Source organism: Labeo rohita, chromosome 16 (assembly GCF_022985175.1).
Source record: "Labeo rohita strain BAU-BD-2019 chromosome 16, IGBB_LRoh.1.0, whole genome shotgun sequence".
NCBI classification, from domain to species: Eukaryota; Metazoa; Chordata; class Actinopteri; order Cypriniformes; family Cyprinidae; genus Labeo; species Labeo rohita.
Window position 1 is genome coordinate 17,388,970 of NC_066884.1, and position 17,383 is coordinate 17,406,352.

The following is a 17,383-nucleotide window of genomic DNA, read 5'->3' on the forward strand; positions in this document are numbered from 1 at the left end:
TCGATAGGGGTGGGGGAAAAAATCTGTTCACATTTGAATCACGATTCAGTCTTCTAGCGATTCGCATTGATTCACAAATTTCAAAAATCGATTTTCTAGTTCATAACAATAATAATAGTCTAGCTTAGGCCTAATAATAACAACATGATGATGTCAGAACAAAATACCAACTGCAACAGCAATGGAGGAAGAAAAACAAATACATCCTGACCCATTTTTGTCAAGGGCAAGTAATTATTGATCTTTTGTTTTTGTGGGAAGTAGGGAAGCGCCTGAATCCGTGTTTGCAAAGGCACGGAAAACAAACAATGCATTCTACACCACTAAAGGGACATGGTTAGCTTCCTGCTAGCGTTGCCTGTTACATTAAATTGCATAAAATGATTTGCAGATCCTAAGCACCACTGACAAACATCTAATCTTGTAAAATGTGTGGTAGGTACTGCCACTCCATGTATAGACTGTACGTGCGATCGCGAATCTCGAAAGTGAAAGTAAAAAGCGAGCATATTAATAATGGCTATTAATAATTACCCAACAATATAATTGTGAGAGAAAGCATCAGAGTAACTCTTTTTCCTCCCATCTCGTATTTATTCCCTTTAGGGGTTCTGTAGTACATGCCATTTCCTTTCCGAACACGGTATTCGGATTCAGGGACATCCCTAATGGGAAGTGTAAAATATTTGTGATTTATTAGCAAGATAATAGTTATTAGGAAACAATAATTTCTTGAGTCAGGACTACCCATACTATAGACTGGTGTGCTTTTGTATCAAAATACTGGTGCATTTGATGTCCGCTGTGCACAAAAAATGTGATGGAAAAACTGTGAATCGTGATTAAAAATCATAAAATTGTGAATCGATTTTTAATCGAATCATGAATCATCAGGTACCTAAAGATTCCCACCCTTAGTAATCAATTTAATTAAAGGTAAAAAGGCAATAAATGTGCGAAAAAGAAGAGAAAAAGTACAAAATAAAAAAATGCAAATATACTGTTTTCTTTACAAACATTACATCAAGTTTTAGCTTTAATATATATATATATTTTTTATGTAATAATATGATTTTATATAAATATTTACTAAAAGCTATTTTATTTAGAAACTGTTGCCTCATCAACATTGTTATTGTTAACTAAAAGTATTAAAATTGTTTTCAGTAATTGAAATAAAGCTGGAATAAAATATTAGTTAAAAATATTAAAACTGAACCTGAAAAAATTTGAAATGTTGCCTTGGCCACTAACTAAAATAAAATTAGTTAAAACAAATTCTAAATTGAAATAAAAGCTAAAAAAAAAAAAAAACATTTTAATGACAAAATTATGTATTAGAATGACTAAAACTTAAAATGCAAATATGAAAATAAAAGCTAATACAAAATATTTATAAATACTATAATAAAGAATGTAAATGATACTAAAATAATACTACACATCACATACAAAAGACATAACACTTAGTATTTTGCAAGTTTTTGCCACGAAGGTTTTCAGAAATGTTGTTTATAGTGAGGGTGCCTTCAGGAAAAGAGGGGGGATGGGTATTTTGAGTAGTTTTATTGTTGAACAATTTAACTATAAATATAAAAAATTAATGTTTAATTGAAATAAAGGAAATGCAAAAAAGAGAAAAAAGTAAAGCGAACAAAAAAAGGATATGAATTACAAGTATGTTGTTTTCTTCACAAAATGTAGCACCAGGTTTCAGCTTTAATATATATTTTTATGTAATTAATATTTTATACTTTTATAAAAACATTTACAAAAAGCGTTTTATGCTTTATACAAATGTTGCCTTGACCACTAACTAAAATAAAGCACTAAAAATACTACATTAAAATAAAAATAAATAAAAGATAATACTAAATATTAATAAATACAATCATAGAATATACATAATACTACATCTCACGTACAAAAGACATCAAAATCATGTCTATATAAAAGCTCTACATTTATAATGATAAAAAGCACTTTATCATTTCAAATGTTGTGAGTATAAGTGGTGAGCGTCTTATAAGAGGACTGGAATGATAAGCATCCAAGTTTGACTTTTTTTTTTTTTTTACTAGTTGAGTTGTTGCAGGGTGAGTAATCAACAGTCTGTTACTTGTTTGTGGCTGATTGACAGAATATTCCTTTGTGAGTTCCTCTGCATGCTGAGGGCCTTAGGGTTTGTGCCTGCGTGTGTGTCTTCGTGACATGCTGTGTCCCCATTGCTTTTCTTATAGTCACTAGCCTAAAGCCACTCTTTTATTTGTGGTTTCCCCTCAAATCCTAATGGGAGCAATGTTTGAGAACACACTGAGTGTGTGACTTTGAGTCCCCGTGTGACGTGTGTGAGTGTATCTTGGATACGCTGCCTTTTCTCCGGTCTCTCTGTTTGCTCATAAGAACAAGATTTGGCTAAATGTGTTCGAACACCTACAGAGGGCAGTATTACTCTTTTCAAAAAACACAGAACGATAGTCAAGTTCAGAGTCACACCAAAATTCCAAAACAAATGCTACGGCAAGTGAATTCACACCGACTGCACTTTTGAAAAAGTCTGGCCCCGCGACAGGATTCCTCCGCGATAAGTGAAGCATCACTTAAGGCCGCTTCTGTTCATGGCAGAACTGCGTGACATGCCGTTAAGAGAGCCAATCCTCAGAACAACATGAACCGAACATTCTGTCCTTCACAAGAATTTAGCTTTGATCACATCAGTGAAACGACTAACTCTTAAAGAGTTTTGAATGGTGGCCATCGGGTTCAGAAAGTGTTGCTAAACTTAGACAAGAATGGTTAATAGTATAGCGATTTTTGTGTGTGTGTGTGTGGTTGGCACACAGAAAGACAATGAACGGTAGGATATTTTTCCCTCTGTGCATCTTTCTGTATGTGTGTGTGTCTGTCTGGCTTCTTTTATACTAATGGGTTCATGGGAAATGAGCCAATCAGTATGTATTAAGGAAGTCCAGCACATGCTCATTCCACACGAGAGAAATGAAATCAAAACAAGTAAAAGATCAGATATTCATTCACTTTATTGGCCTCGAGACTGATCCACATCTATAAGGGAGAATCATAAGACTGCGTGGATTGTCCTTGAATAGCTTTATCACAGGCACACACACACACACACATTGGTTCTCTCTGATTTCCTTCTCAGAAACTTTCCCACTGAAGCCTTGAACACACATATAGAAGCACAGCCACACATGGAGCTCGTGATGGACTGACCTGAAGGTCCTGGCGGTGACCTCTTGGTTCTTCTGCACTCTGTGTTTGATCACAGCAATTATCTGGGTGATTTGCAGACTTTAACTGTTACGAACCAGCTGAGAAATGTCTACAAAAGCTGCTGGTACTTCAGTTGGCAACATTTCATAGTTTAAAGGTGCTGTGTGTAATAATTTTCAGCTTTATGCGGAGAAACAATGAGCTGTTAATAGTTTGGCTTCCTTGAAGAATGGAAACATTTACTTTTTCCCCCAGTTCTACTCACTGCTGCTAAATTATGTACTTCAGTTTTAATGTTTATATAAATATAATTACATATATTTTTTTTAAATATTTACATTTTTATATTTTAAATATTTAAATTTTTTTTTTTAATTTTTAAATATTTATATGCATTTAAATACACTACCATTCAAACATTTAAAAGTGTTTTTAAAAGACATCTCTTATGCACACAAAGGCTGTGTATATTTGATCAAAAATGCTTTACAATACAGTAATTGTTTACTATTTTAATATATTTTGAAATGTAATTTAATCGTGATGGCAAAACTGAATTTTCAACAGATGTTAATCCAGACTTCAGACGTGATCCTTCAGAAATCATTTTAAAATGATTACTCGCTGCTCAAGAAATACAGCATTTGTTTAGAATGCAAATCATTTGTAACAGTATTATTTATTTTTAATGACAAGCATGTACCACTGAGTTAAAGTGTAGTTTGTTTCAATCGGTTGAGTTTTAAGGAGTTAAAGGTAGAGTTATTGTGCAAAAAAAAAAAAAAAAAAACTAAAATCATCCTTGCAAAAAAGTTTGTTTATTTATTTATTTATTTATTTATTTATCTATTTATTTTATGAATAGCATGTTTGGGTCAAAGTGTAGTTTCATTCAATAGGCAGAGTTTGAGGGGTAAAAAAAAAAAGAATTAAAATTCCTACACAAAAGTTTCTTGTTTTTTTTTTTATTTAATTTTTTATTATTAGTTATTGTGCAGAAAGATGAAAATAATGAAAATAAAATGAAAAATGAAAATAAATAAAACTTAAAATATCCTTAAAAAAAAGTTATTTATTTATTTATTTTATGAAAAGCATGTACCACTGGGTTAAAGTATAGTTTGAATCAACAGGTGGAGTTTTATAGAGTTAAAGGTGGAGCTATTGTGCAAAAAAAATAAAAAATTATAATAAAATCTTTACAAAAAAAAGTGTTATTTATTTATTTATCTTGATGAAAAGCATGTACCTCTGGGGTAAAGTGTAGTTTCATTCAATAGGTGGAGTTTAAGGGGTAAAAGGTGGAGTTATTGTGCAAAAAAAATTGAAAATGTAAATAAAACTAAAATATTCTTACAAAAAAAGTGTTTTATTTATTTATTTATTTATGTATTTATTTTATGAAACGGATGTACCACTGCTGGGTTAAAGTATAGTTTGAACCAACAGGTGGAGTTTTATTTAAAAGATAAAATAAAATAAAATAAATAAGTAAATAAATAAATAAAACTAAAATATCCTTATACAAAAAAAGTTATTTATTTATTTATTATTTATTAAGTATAGTTTGATTCAATAGGTGGAGTTTTTAAAAGATAAAGGTGGAGTTATTGTGTAAAAAAAACAACAACAACAACAACAAAAAAATCATTCTTTTATTTATTTATTTATTTATTTATTTATTTATTTATTTATTCAGTCATGTAAAAAGCATGTACCACTGGGTTAAAGAGCAATTTAATTCCATAGGTGAAGTTTTAAAGAGTTAAAGGTAGAGTTATTGGGTAAAAAAAAGTTTTTGTGTGTGTGTGATTCAGTTTTTTTCTCAATTATTTTATGATTAAATAGGTGGAGTTTTAAGTTTAAAGGTGGAGTTATTGCTCAAAACAAACAAACAACTAAGACTATCCTTCCAAATTTTTTTTTTTTTTTTTATAATAAATAAAAAGCATATACCACTGGGTCTGAGTGTAGTTTGATTCAGTAGGTGAAGTTTTTAGGAGTTAAAAACTTCAGCTGGAGTTATTGTGCAAAAGTAAAAAAGACCTCTGAGGGTTCATGGGATGTCTTAAAATCTTCTTAAGGAACAGTAAGCGTTGTCTGTCATATTGTAAGGATGACCCCAGCATTTCCTTAATACGGTGAGTGTTCTCATTCACTGAAGGTGAGCGTTTGTGGCGGGAGGTTGATTTCAAAGGAAATGAAGGAGCTCAGATGGCCCGTATTTTTAGACTGACATTCTCACCACACGCACACACTCAAGTACAGTGTGAGATGTGTAACGGGAGAGCGGATCAGTGCCGGACCGCTGCACAGTAATGCATGTGTGCTTCCCCGCAGGTCTCCTCTGAGTGGCTGGTCGAGCAGTTCACAGGATGTGCCGGTGAAGGATGTAGATTACCTCAGTTTCTTTTTCACCACACTAACAGGTGCGCACACACATCAAATTCAATGATATGAGTAACGACAGAATACTTGATATCGATAAAGCTGTGTTTCCATGATCCCGTGCTTCAGGTTTCTCCTCTGAGATGCTGCGGGCCCTGCAGGACACAGATGAAGACGGCCTGTTGCCCTCCTCCACTCTCTCACCCCTCAGCGTGTTCGCCACCACCCTGGAGCAGTTCCTACACCACTGGGATATAGTGGAGGTGATTTTCCCTCTCTCTTTTATCTGCCAATCCTTTTTTTTCCACCTTTAGTCGCTCCAACAACTTGTGTTATGTCAGTTGTTCTGTTCTGTCAGTCGCTGGCGTATGTTTCTAATCCTGTTGTCATCCACTCTGTCCCCTGTGAGCATCTCTCTCCTCTCTCATCTGTTCTGTCAGTTAGTCTGGCTTGTGTCAATCATTTGATTGCTCTGGTGTCTGTTCGCTTGTCTGTCTGCTGTTGGTTAGATGCATTTGCATTACACAGTATTTTCACCTGGCACAAAACTAAATTTTTAGCATCAAATCATTTTTCTGATAGATGAAAGGAATAGTTCATCCAAAAATGGAAATTCTGTCATTAATTACTCACCCTCATGTCGTTCCAAACCCGTAAGATGTTTATTCATCTTCAGAACACAAATTTAAATATTTTTGATGAAATCCGAGAGCTTTCCGACCCTCCATAAACAGCAATGCGACTAAAATGTTTCCAGGCCCAGAAAGGAAGTTAGGACATTGCTAAAATATTCTGTGACATCAGTGTTTCAACCTTAATTTTATGAAGCTACTAGAATACTTCTCGTAGCTTCATAACATTACGGTTGAACCACTGATGTCACATGGACTATTTTAATGATGTTCTTACTACCTTTCTGGGCCTTGAACGTGTCAGTTGTGTTGCTGTCTATGCAGGGTCAGAAAGCTCTCAGATTTAATCAAAAAAATCTTAATTTGTGTTCTCAATAGTTGTGTAAAACAACACCCTTTTTACATTGCCAAAATCAGCTCTGCAAAAATCAGCTCATTCTGGTCGAGGCTGCTTTAAATGCAAATGAGCTCTGCCCGCCCCTCTCTTCTGTCTGTGGAAAGACGAGCCTGTTTACTTTAGCCGCATTTAGCCATTTAGCCGCCAAACTTGCTAACTAGCACTTTATTAGGAAAGGCGATCGCAAAGATTCATAAAAAAACCCTTATACTTACTTCTGCTGTAAGTGAAGCTGGATCACGAATGATTCGCGTGAACATAGACGCGTTAATGTAGATCATGAGGCGCATTCCCTTCACAAACAAACGTAATCTACTGCATCTTCAGTTGCTCAGATGTCGGGAGTAAATGACGACCACTATGTTCATTATTACATCCAGCAACACAACACCTCAATCGCTCAATCTGAGATATTCTTGTCTAAGTTACATCCCTGCTCCGGCATCGAAACAAAGAGGGCAGACTATCACAGCTCATCTGAGGTAAAACGCTCATGTCAATCAACTATCGTGGGAGCGGCCTCTGTGGGTGTGACGCCACAACGACAGGCATCTGAGAACGGCTCGATTTGAAAAAGGGGATATTATTTTTACAGATTAATTAAAAACCACTGCATGGATTTTTATCATCATAGGGTAGATTTGTACATGCACTGCCAGCACACATTAATGTTCAAACAACATGAAAAAGTGAACTTAGCATCCGATGACCCCTTTAAAGACATTTTCAGGAGACTTTTGCACTACTTTTTTTTTTTTTTTTTTTGAAAACTGTAATGGAAAACTAATGTTGGGCCTCTATGTAATCTTTTATTTTTAATCAAAAAGCATGTCTAATTAATTGAAATCATGAAATGTACACAATTTAACAGCAATTTATTACAAGTTTTACAAAAATTACATTTTTAAGACCCTTTGAAATGTTTTATTTTTGTCTTAAATTGAGGTTTTTTTTTAAACCAAACTTTAAGTTTAACAAAAATTAAAATTTTAATGCCCTATGAAATACGTTTTATTTTTTCTTAAATTCATTTTATTTTTTTACCAAATTCTGTTTGCCATTCATTTTCTTGATTCCATTTTAATGGTTTCATTTTTTTTTTATAATCAACAGCATCTCTAAACATCTCTAATGTGTATTTACATTTTCCTTAAATATTCATTAAAAAATGATATTTTAATAATAATTGTATTATTAGTATTAGTACTATCATTACTTTAAATAATATATTTTTGTCACAGTTATTTCAAGTTAAACCAAACTTTTATTGTGACGACCTTTAAAGGGGTCATATGATGTTGCTAAAAAGAACATTATTTTGTGTATTTGGTGTAATGCAATGTGTTTACGTGGTTTGAGGTTCAAAAAACACATTTTTTTCCACATACTGTACATTATTGTTGCTCCCCTCTGCCACGCCTTTTCTCCGGTTTTTACAAAGCTCATCGTTCTGAAAAATGCGGTGTTCTCTGATTGACCAGCTATCTGGTGCGTTGCGATTGGCCGAATACCTCAAGCGTGTGATGGAAATGTTATGCCACTTACCATGTTGAGACAAAACATGAGATTTGTTGCATCCAGTTGGGACATAACTACTGATTATAATGACTTGTACTGTCTTTTACCGCATTGCGTTGCATAAACATAACATAGAAATGACAAACAACAAGCATTACACTGCACTGCTCAAAAATTCTGTTAGTATTAGATAGTCAGTAGCAAATTCTTTAAATATGAAAACGTACTTACAGGCTGTGAGTCAGAAGCACCAGACTGTCCTTGCAATGATGGAATTTCCCCCACTTTTTAGCCTTAACCCTTTGTGTACAATGGGCATTGTAGACTACTCTCCCAGGTTCAGGAAACAGTCCTCCGTAAAATGCGCAGCATTAAATGCACAGAGGCTGAAAACAGTTCGAGCATCACGCACACTTAAGTATGCGTGTAGTAAATGAAAACTCTGTCTGCACCACTCATTCATTCACACAGAGACATGCAGAACATGCTGGATTTATATTTAAATAGTGTTTTTGCAGCTTAATATTCCCAGACACGGGTTACGAGTACTGACTTAGTTGTGATTTATTCATGCAGAATTCAGCAAATTCCATGACATTCCACATTATACAGTCAATTCCATTTTCATGACTGGATTCCGTGGTTCTGCCCGCATTTGCATTTTTGGGTGAACTATCCTTTTAATCACACTCATCGTGTTTCATGCCAACCGTGTGTATTTTTCAACTCCTACCATGAAGCAGGTGTTCACTTGATTCAGTGCAGGAACACTTGGGTTGTTATTCAACGCACAAGTGTGTTTTAGTTTCCCCCCTGGAGACGGCCAGTTCGTTGAGCAGGGGAAGGTTTATCGCATCGCACCGGTGTAGGTGTCTCCATATTTCAATAAGGGCTGGTTATCAGAGCGCTCCTGGCTAAAGCAAATGCTAATGCCAGCCAGCGGACACCATCACCGCCTGACATTTTACACGGAAATTAAAACCCAACAAAACCACACCCTCAGGCCAGGGGCTGACTCTCACTGCTCCCCTCCCTCCCTTTACTACTCACACACAGCTAATTCCTCTATGCAATTTTCTCTGGACTTTCATTTTTTGTGTCCAAGTCAATCAGACAGTAAAGGTGTAGAGGGATGGCTGGCATCGCCGTTGATACGGTAATGAGGAGTGACGGGAGAGATGATGCCAGCAGGTGAGGCTGATGGAGAATAATGGGCCTTAATGAGGAAAAGAGCCTGATTCCCTCCTCACGTACACAAGCACAGAACACACTTTCTCTTAACTTAATCACTTAACTTATAATTAGAAATTATATTTAACAATAAAAAAAAAATTGCTGTAGAAAAATGCATTTTGCACGTTGGCTTAGTGAATTGCACTTTCAACCTATTTACTTTAAAAAGACTCTTTATTGGATACTTTTTGGTACCAAAAATTTGGTGCTTTGGTACAAATTAATGGCATATATGTGACCCTGGACCACAAAACCAGTCTTAAGTCGCTGGGGTATATTTGTAGCAATAGCCAAAAATACACTGAATGGGACAAAATTATTGATTTTTCTTTTATGGCAAAAATCATTAGGATATTAAGTAAAGATCTTGTTCCATGAAGATATTTTGTAAAATTCTTATTGTAAATATATGAAAACTTAACTTTTGATTCCAGGTTTTCAAATAGTTGTATCTCGACCAAATATTGTCCTATCCTAACAAACCACACATCAATGGAAAGCCTGTTTATTCAGCTTTCAGATGATGTATCTCAGTACCATATATATTGAAATATTTTTACTATTTAAAATAACTGTTTTCTATTTGAATATATTTTGAAATGTAATTTATTCCTGTGATTTCAAGGCTGAATTTTTAGCATCATTAGTTAAAAAAAAACCATTATTATTATTATTATTATTATTATTATTATGTTGAAAACAGCAGAGTAGATTTTCGTCAGGTTTATTTGATGAATATAAAGTTCAGAAGAGCAGCATTTATCTGAAACAGAAATCTTTTGTAACATTGTAAATGTCCTTATCATCACTTTTAATCCATTTAAATCATCCTTGCTAAATAAAAGTATTAATTTCTATAATTTTCTAAAAAAATAAAATATATATAGATATATATATATTTAGAGAGAGAGATAGATATAGATAGATAGAGTCCAAGCTTTTGAATGGTACAGTGTATGTTACAAAAGCTTTTTATTTAAGATAAATGCTGATCTTTGGACCTTTCTATTCCTCACAGAATCCTGAATAAATGTATTCAGCTGTTTTAAATATTGATGATAATGATAATAATAATAATAATGATGATTAAAAACTTGAACAGCAAATCAGCATACTAGAATAATTTCTGAAGGTTCATGTGACACTGAAGACTGGAGTAATGATGCTGAAAATTTAGCTTTGGTCACAGGAATAAATTCAATTTTAAAATATATCAAAATAGTAAACAGTTATTTTAAATAGTACAAATATTTCACATTTTGACTGTTTTTGCTGTACTTTGGATCAAATAAACACAGCCTTGGTGAGCAGAAGAAACTTATTTAAAAAACATTTAAAGTCTTACTGTTCATAAACTTTTGATTGGTAGTGTATAGCCATTACATTTTAAATGTGGCTGCATGTTAGATTTTTTATCTTATAATGATATAATTTTTTATTACGTTTACATTGCTGGAATATGTTAAACACCAAGTAAATACAAACCATTTTGTTTTTTATTATTTAAGTAACTTTTAGCACTTTTTTTTTTTTTTTTTTTTTTTTTTTTTTTTTTTTTTTACAGCTCTGATAAGAAATCCTAATGTGCTAAAACATAAAAATGTGCTAAATAAAAAAAAAAGGTGTTCTTCTAATCCTATTGGGATTTCACATCACACTCTTAAAGAAAATTCTCACTTACTGTTTCTCAGATATATAGCGTTGCAATTAGCATCAAATTAAGTTTGAGTGGTGTGTGTGTGTGTGTGTGGGAGAGCGAGAGTGAGAGTGAGAGCGCATGGCTGCTGGGGGTCCATTCCTTTATTGCCAATCAGGCGTCTCTAATCTAAAGCATGCGTAATGTGTTCTTAACACTGTTAGCCTGATTAATGTCTGATAATAACCTGCTCTGAATGACATTCCGCTCCGCCTTCATCTGTTTAATCCAATCTGCTCTAATGCTATTAGCACTATTAGATTTCTCACACACACACATACACTCACACACTTATTTATTGTTTGTGCTCATAAAATATCAGTTCAGAGAGTGGCAGGGCATCGCTAATCTGTCCAGTGTCAACTTCCATTACGACAGACCGGCCGTAGTGCCGAGGTACAACCCTTTGAGCCTGTCACTGTATATGTGGGTGTGTGTGGTGCTATAGGACTCTTTGTTCTCTGCAGACTTCTCTTTTGTCTGGGAGTGGGGATTTATTTTTGTCTCACCTAAACCATGTGTGTGTGTCAGATGTTAAGATGTTGTGATGTATAATTCAAAGGTTCTTTGTAGAACGAGATAGGAAAAAGTGTCATCTCTCAGCTTTCAGTCTGTAAAATGACTCTTCTCTGAAAATGACTTGTGTTCCTAAAATCTTTTGTTTGTTTGTTTTTTTGCCTAGCCTTTGGCTTTATTTCTATAAACGTTTGCAGAATTCAGTTTCAAACTATTTTCTTACTGTTTTAAATTTGATATTTATTTTTATAATGGCTGTATGTATTATTTTTCATTTCTGTCTCATATCTATTTAATACACACACACACACACACGTGTATATATATATGTGTGTGTGTGTGTATATGTGTGTGTATATATATATATATATATATATATATATATATATATATATATATATATAAAATATGTATATATGACATATACATACATATGTAGGTTTTTATATAAAAAATTATATATTCTATTCATTACAATTGTTTTTACTTTTTTATTATTCAATTATTTATTTATTTGTTTATTTATTTATGTAATAAATCTATAAATGTAGAATTCAATTGATGATTACAATTTTTGTAAATTAAATATGTACTATTTTATAATTTATATATATATAGAGAGAGAAATTTAATTGACAAAATTGTAATCAATAGAATATTTCTAATAATAATGCCCTTGTTATGTTTCATGTCTCATATTTCTCTTTTATGTATATAATATATACACACACAAATATAATTTATTTATTTTTATTTATATAATTCTTGTATAATTCTATTGATTATTTTTTTAAGTATGTACTATTTTATAATTTATATGACTGCAACAGGAATGAATAATTTCTGTTTAGAATCAAAATGTTTTTATTTTAATAAAATATATACTTTAGAATTTCACATTTCTGTTTACAGTGACCGTATACATTTTCTAATTTAAAAGTTAGTTTTTATTTTTAATAAAATGTATACTCTGTTTTCATATTTTGTATAATGTGTATATACACAGTATTTATTTTTGAACATAGAATTGTAATAAAAAAATACACTAATAAATAAAAAATAACTGTAAAATATATACTTTGTCAAAGACAAAGTCTAAATTTACCATGAAATCAGAAATGACTTTATTTTATTTTATTTTATTTTATTTTATTTTATTTTATTATTTTTGGAATGTTGCAGTGACTATCATATATGATCTATCCATGCACATCATTATCATTATTAAAAAAAAAAAACAAAGTCTAAATTTACCATAAAATCAAAATTGACAATTTATTTTATTTTATTTTTGGAATGTTGCCGTGATTATCATAAATGATTTATCAATGCACATCATTATTATCATTATTCTTTTTTAAAAATGCTTGATTAGCTTACAAACTCATTTTCTATGATCCTATCAATTCCCTATGGACCCCCCTTTTTTCCTTCAATATGCTGCTTCACTTGGATATATACATCAATATTTAAGAAAAGTTGATCACAGTTTCTGTTTAATATGACATTAAGGCTCCATTGATGGCACATTTCATATGCACAGAACCAAAGCAGCATCAGGGCTGCCTCTGGGTTGTACCACATTTATGAAACATTGCACGTTTATGCAGAATTTGGAGGATCATGCTCAGAGCGGCCTTAATTTTGCACTCTGAAGACTTCATTTACCTACACAGTTCATAACCATTTTTGCACTGTGTTTATAGGAGGTGTGCCACTGCCTGGACACTCTCGGATCTCGCGCACAGTGTTTTGACGTGATACAGAACGCCATCATAAAGAATCTGGTGAGTAAATGCGTGTTTTTCTGTTGAATGTTTTGCATACGAGTGGGCAGTGGAGCCAGACACGGTCTGCGGTGACGTTCTCTTCATCTCTTTGCAGTGTGGACTGCCAGTGGTGCCAGACTGTGTGTGTGCAGCGATTTTAAGGTGTGTTCCCCGGTTACTGGATGTCAACTTCCTGCCTAGCGACACACTCCTCCACTTCCTGTCTGACTGTTGCCTGAGCATGCTCAATTTGCTGCTACAACTGGAGCAGAGCGCCCGCAAGAGGTGTGCTCACAAACACGCACACCCACACACTTACATATATTTGCATAGAGTAACATTTATTCACCACAAAGAAAAACTGTTTGATAATGCAGCAAAGATAAGTTATACGAGGGAAAGTCCTAAAAGGGCATTCAGGATATTAAAAAAAAACAAAAACATTTCACAATGAAGTTGTGTTGATGCACCTAAAATTCCTAAAAAATAAAGTTTGTGTCAGAAATTATTCAGCAGTAGTATTACAGTTTTATGCAAACGATGTGACATTTTTTAATACTTAAGCCACTTTTTCAAAACTCTTCACACAACTTTCAGCTTGGCCCCAAATGTAAATTTCACATCCAAAATGCATAAAAACTACCAAAACACTTCATACATGATTCAAATCAACTCATTCTTCTGTAACACCAGCAAAGGTTGTCAATCAACAAACATATTGTCACACAGACAAAACTGAACTAAAAACAATAACATGCAATGTTTTCTTCAGTAAAATGTATATACAAAACAAGAATTACATCTTTTTTCACTGCAGTATAAGTTACATGGTCCATGTTTACATTACAGTACAAAATGAACTTGTCATCTTTTGCATATATATTAATAAAAATAGGTGTTCAGCTACATCTGTTTGTTGTGATAATATTTCATTTTTTAGATTTGAAAGATACAGTGGAGATCAAAATTAGAGAACAATTCTGAAATATTGTTTATCTTCGTCATTCAAAATTTGGAGGAATATTAGCTGAAGGTATACCACTTGTCTACTAACATGTTTGACAGAATATCAAAGGCATTTCAACAAAAACTTGTATTATTGTGAAAACACAGTGATCAGAATTAGAGATTAGTAACCACTGTTGCATGAAAGCAAATTACAACTGAAAGTTTGGAGGGTTACAGCTGTCAGAAATTAGTAGGAAGTGTAGAGGCCCTTGCTTTGAATGCCTTCAGCACATTTGCGGCTGCAGGACATCACTAGTTTCTCAGACTGCGCTGGTGTGATCTTAGTCCACCTTTCTTCCAATTTCTTCCATAGTTTGGAACTTTAGTGGGTTTCTTAGCCATAACTTAGTCGCCAGAGATTTTCAGTTGAGCTTAGATCAGGACTCTGGCCCAGCCATGTCAAATATTTCTGAATAAATAAATATGCTCTTAACTTTAAGGAACCACTTTACCCATTTTGCAGTGTGACAGGGCCATTGTCTTGCATGACAATTGCAGGCTGATTAGGAGATGCTTGAAGGGAAGTAACTACATGTTGCTGAAGAAGGTTCTAATAAGCATTTGCATTCACCCTGCCATGTAGCTGTATAAGAGGCCCAGCTCCTGCTGCAGAAACATCTGCCAAACCATAACACTTCCTCCTCCACATTTCACTGGCTTCTTCATGCACTTGGGCTTCAGTCTTTCTTCAGTTTAACACAGCATAAAATGTTTCCCATAAGACCCAATTAAATTAAACTTGATTTGATCACTAATGTGAACTTTGGACCAGTTCTTCTCTCTTCACACAACATGCTGCTCAGCAAATGTGAGCTTAATCTTTTGATTCTTTTTGCTGATGAGAGTCTTGGTCACTGCAGAGTGCGCTTTCAGTCCGACATCTCCTAAACATGGTGAGACAGATGCTTACCCTGTTCAGCACTGAACCGTCAAGCAATTCCAGCTGCAGTGTTGAACCCATTCATTATGAACCCTCTGCATTATCCTGTTTTCTCATGCATTTGTCTTGTGGACAACCAGCCTTTTTGAGGGACTTGAATGAATTAGTGTCACTGTAAACCTGCAGTATTTGAGAAATCACAGATTTGGAATGACCAATGTCTCTTGCAGTGGCTGAAAGGGTCATCCATTTGGCCTTCATTTGGATTTCAGTCACCTTAGAGCGGCCCGTCATCTTGCAATCTCAGTGAAAATTGGAGGAATGTTACCAGTTAAATAGGGTTTGTCAGATAATTAAGGAATTTTAGCACCAGGTGCCAGATTAACACCAATAACTTGAAGTTATCTGTAAATGTCCTTTTATTTTGATTGGAGGCCTTTTTCAAATAATCTTTTTTTAATTTATTTTTATTCTTAATATATCATATTTCACATAGCATTGCACAGAGCATTAAAGAAATACATGATCCATGCTCTAGTTGTCCAAACAAAAAATGTAGTTATAAAAACTTATATTTGTCTGTCTCTCCATCAGGGATGCAGTGTGGGAGGCATGTTTTGCCGCGTTGAGCACAGTACCGAGGCTGCTGCGATTGGTCTTGCAGTCATTTCGTGTGTGTGACCTTTGTGAGGAGGAGCTCCCTGTGTTGGCACAGATCCTGTCACTACTTCTCCAGCATACTCAATTACGCAACCACATGATGGCCAATGCCAGTCTACTGCAACATATCATACAGGACTTAACGGTACAAACACACATATGGCTTATGGCACATCAGAATATGCTTATGAGTGCATATATCAATTTCAGCAGATAAAACTAGCATTATGTTTACTTCAACTTAAAATTTATTTTATAATACAGTGCCCCTTGAGCTGCTGATACTGTCTTAACTATTGTGCTTGTGTTTTTACAGCATTTCTATGGTGGAGAGACTCGAGAGCAGTGGCTGACTGACTTGCTGTACTGCTACAGCGTGACGCTGTCTGGTCACCGGGCCAACATGGGCATGAGGGACATCTATTAACCGCTGACAATTAAAGTGTTCATTGTTCAAACCTTTTTTTGTTCTTTGTTTTTCTGAGTCCAGTCGTTTTGTACAAAATGAAGAAAATAAACTTTGTGATAATGAGTTGATTAGGTTCTTTCATGTTTGCTTTTTAAATTTATTACAAAAACATTTATTAATACAAACCTGAAGAGGGATTTTTTTTTTTATAACCACTGTTTTTGTCAGGTAATCAACAGAAATGTAGGTGGTGTGAAATAATGTGGCATTTACTCAAAGCAACTGGAATATACAAACATCTGCTGTTTGAATGTTTCTGAAACAATCATGATTTTAAAATGGGAACAAATTGGTTACAAGGTTTTTTTTTTACACTCCTATTTAAAAGTTTGAGACCAGTAGGATTCTTTTAAAGAAATTAATACTTTTATTCAGCAAGGATGCAGTAAATTCATAAACAGTAACAGCAAAGATGTCATTTTTTTTAAAAAAATTATATTTCAAATAAATTTTGCTCTTTTGAATTTTTTATTTATCAAAGAATCCTGAAAATGTAATAGTTTACATTAATAATAGTAAGAATGTTTTTTTTTTTTTTGAGCACCAGATCTGTATTAAAATAATGCCTGAAGATCATGTGATGCTGAAAGCTGAAGTAATAGCAATTTAGCAAGCTCCTTTAGTTACTGTTGCTACAGTCTCACACAGTGAAAAATACATCCCGGAGCAAAGAGGACCTGAAAATGCACTGACAGACAAAACAGAGCAGGTTACTGTAGGTATGAAACAAAGACTCAGCTGTCAAATTTGGTAATTTTTTTTAAAGGAGAACTCCACTTCCAGAACAACAATTCACAAATAATTTACTCACCCCCTTGTCATCCAAGATGTTCATGTCTTTCTGTCTTCAATCCTGAAGAAATTATGATTTTTGAGGAAAGCATTTCAGTATTTTTCTCCATATAATGGACTTCATTGGTGCCCCGAATTTGAACTTCCAAAATGTAGTTTAAACGCAGCTTCAAAGGTCTCTAAACGATCCC

The 17,383-nt window shown here is 33.8% G+C and overlaps 1 protein-coding gene across 3 annotated transcripts in view; it reads left to right on the forward strand.

Moving 5' to 3' along the window:
• The window catches only part of tex10 (testis expressed 10), a 26,895-nt gene extending 10,427 nt beyond the window's left edge, over positions 1-16,468 (forward strand). For all 3 annotated transcript variants that reach the window (XM_051130806.1, XM_051130807.1, XM_051130805.1), the window contains 6 exons: positions 5,575-5,663; positions 5,752-5,885; positions 13,321-13,401; positions 13,499-13,668; positions 15,866-16,076; positions 16,248-16,468. In XM_051130806.1, the coding sequence (XP_050986763.1) occupies positions 5,575-5,663; positions 5,752-5,885; positions 13,321-13,401; positions 13,499-13,668; positions 15,866-16,076; positions 16,248-16,358 (796 nt within the window). In that variant the 3' untranslated portion in view covers positions 16,359-16,468. The remainder of the gene's footprint in view (positions 1-5,574; positions 5,664-5,751; positions 5,886-13,320; positions 13,402-13,498; positions 13,669-15,865; positions 16,077-16,247) is intronic.
• Positions 16,469-17,383: the final 915 nt, after the last annotated feature.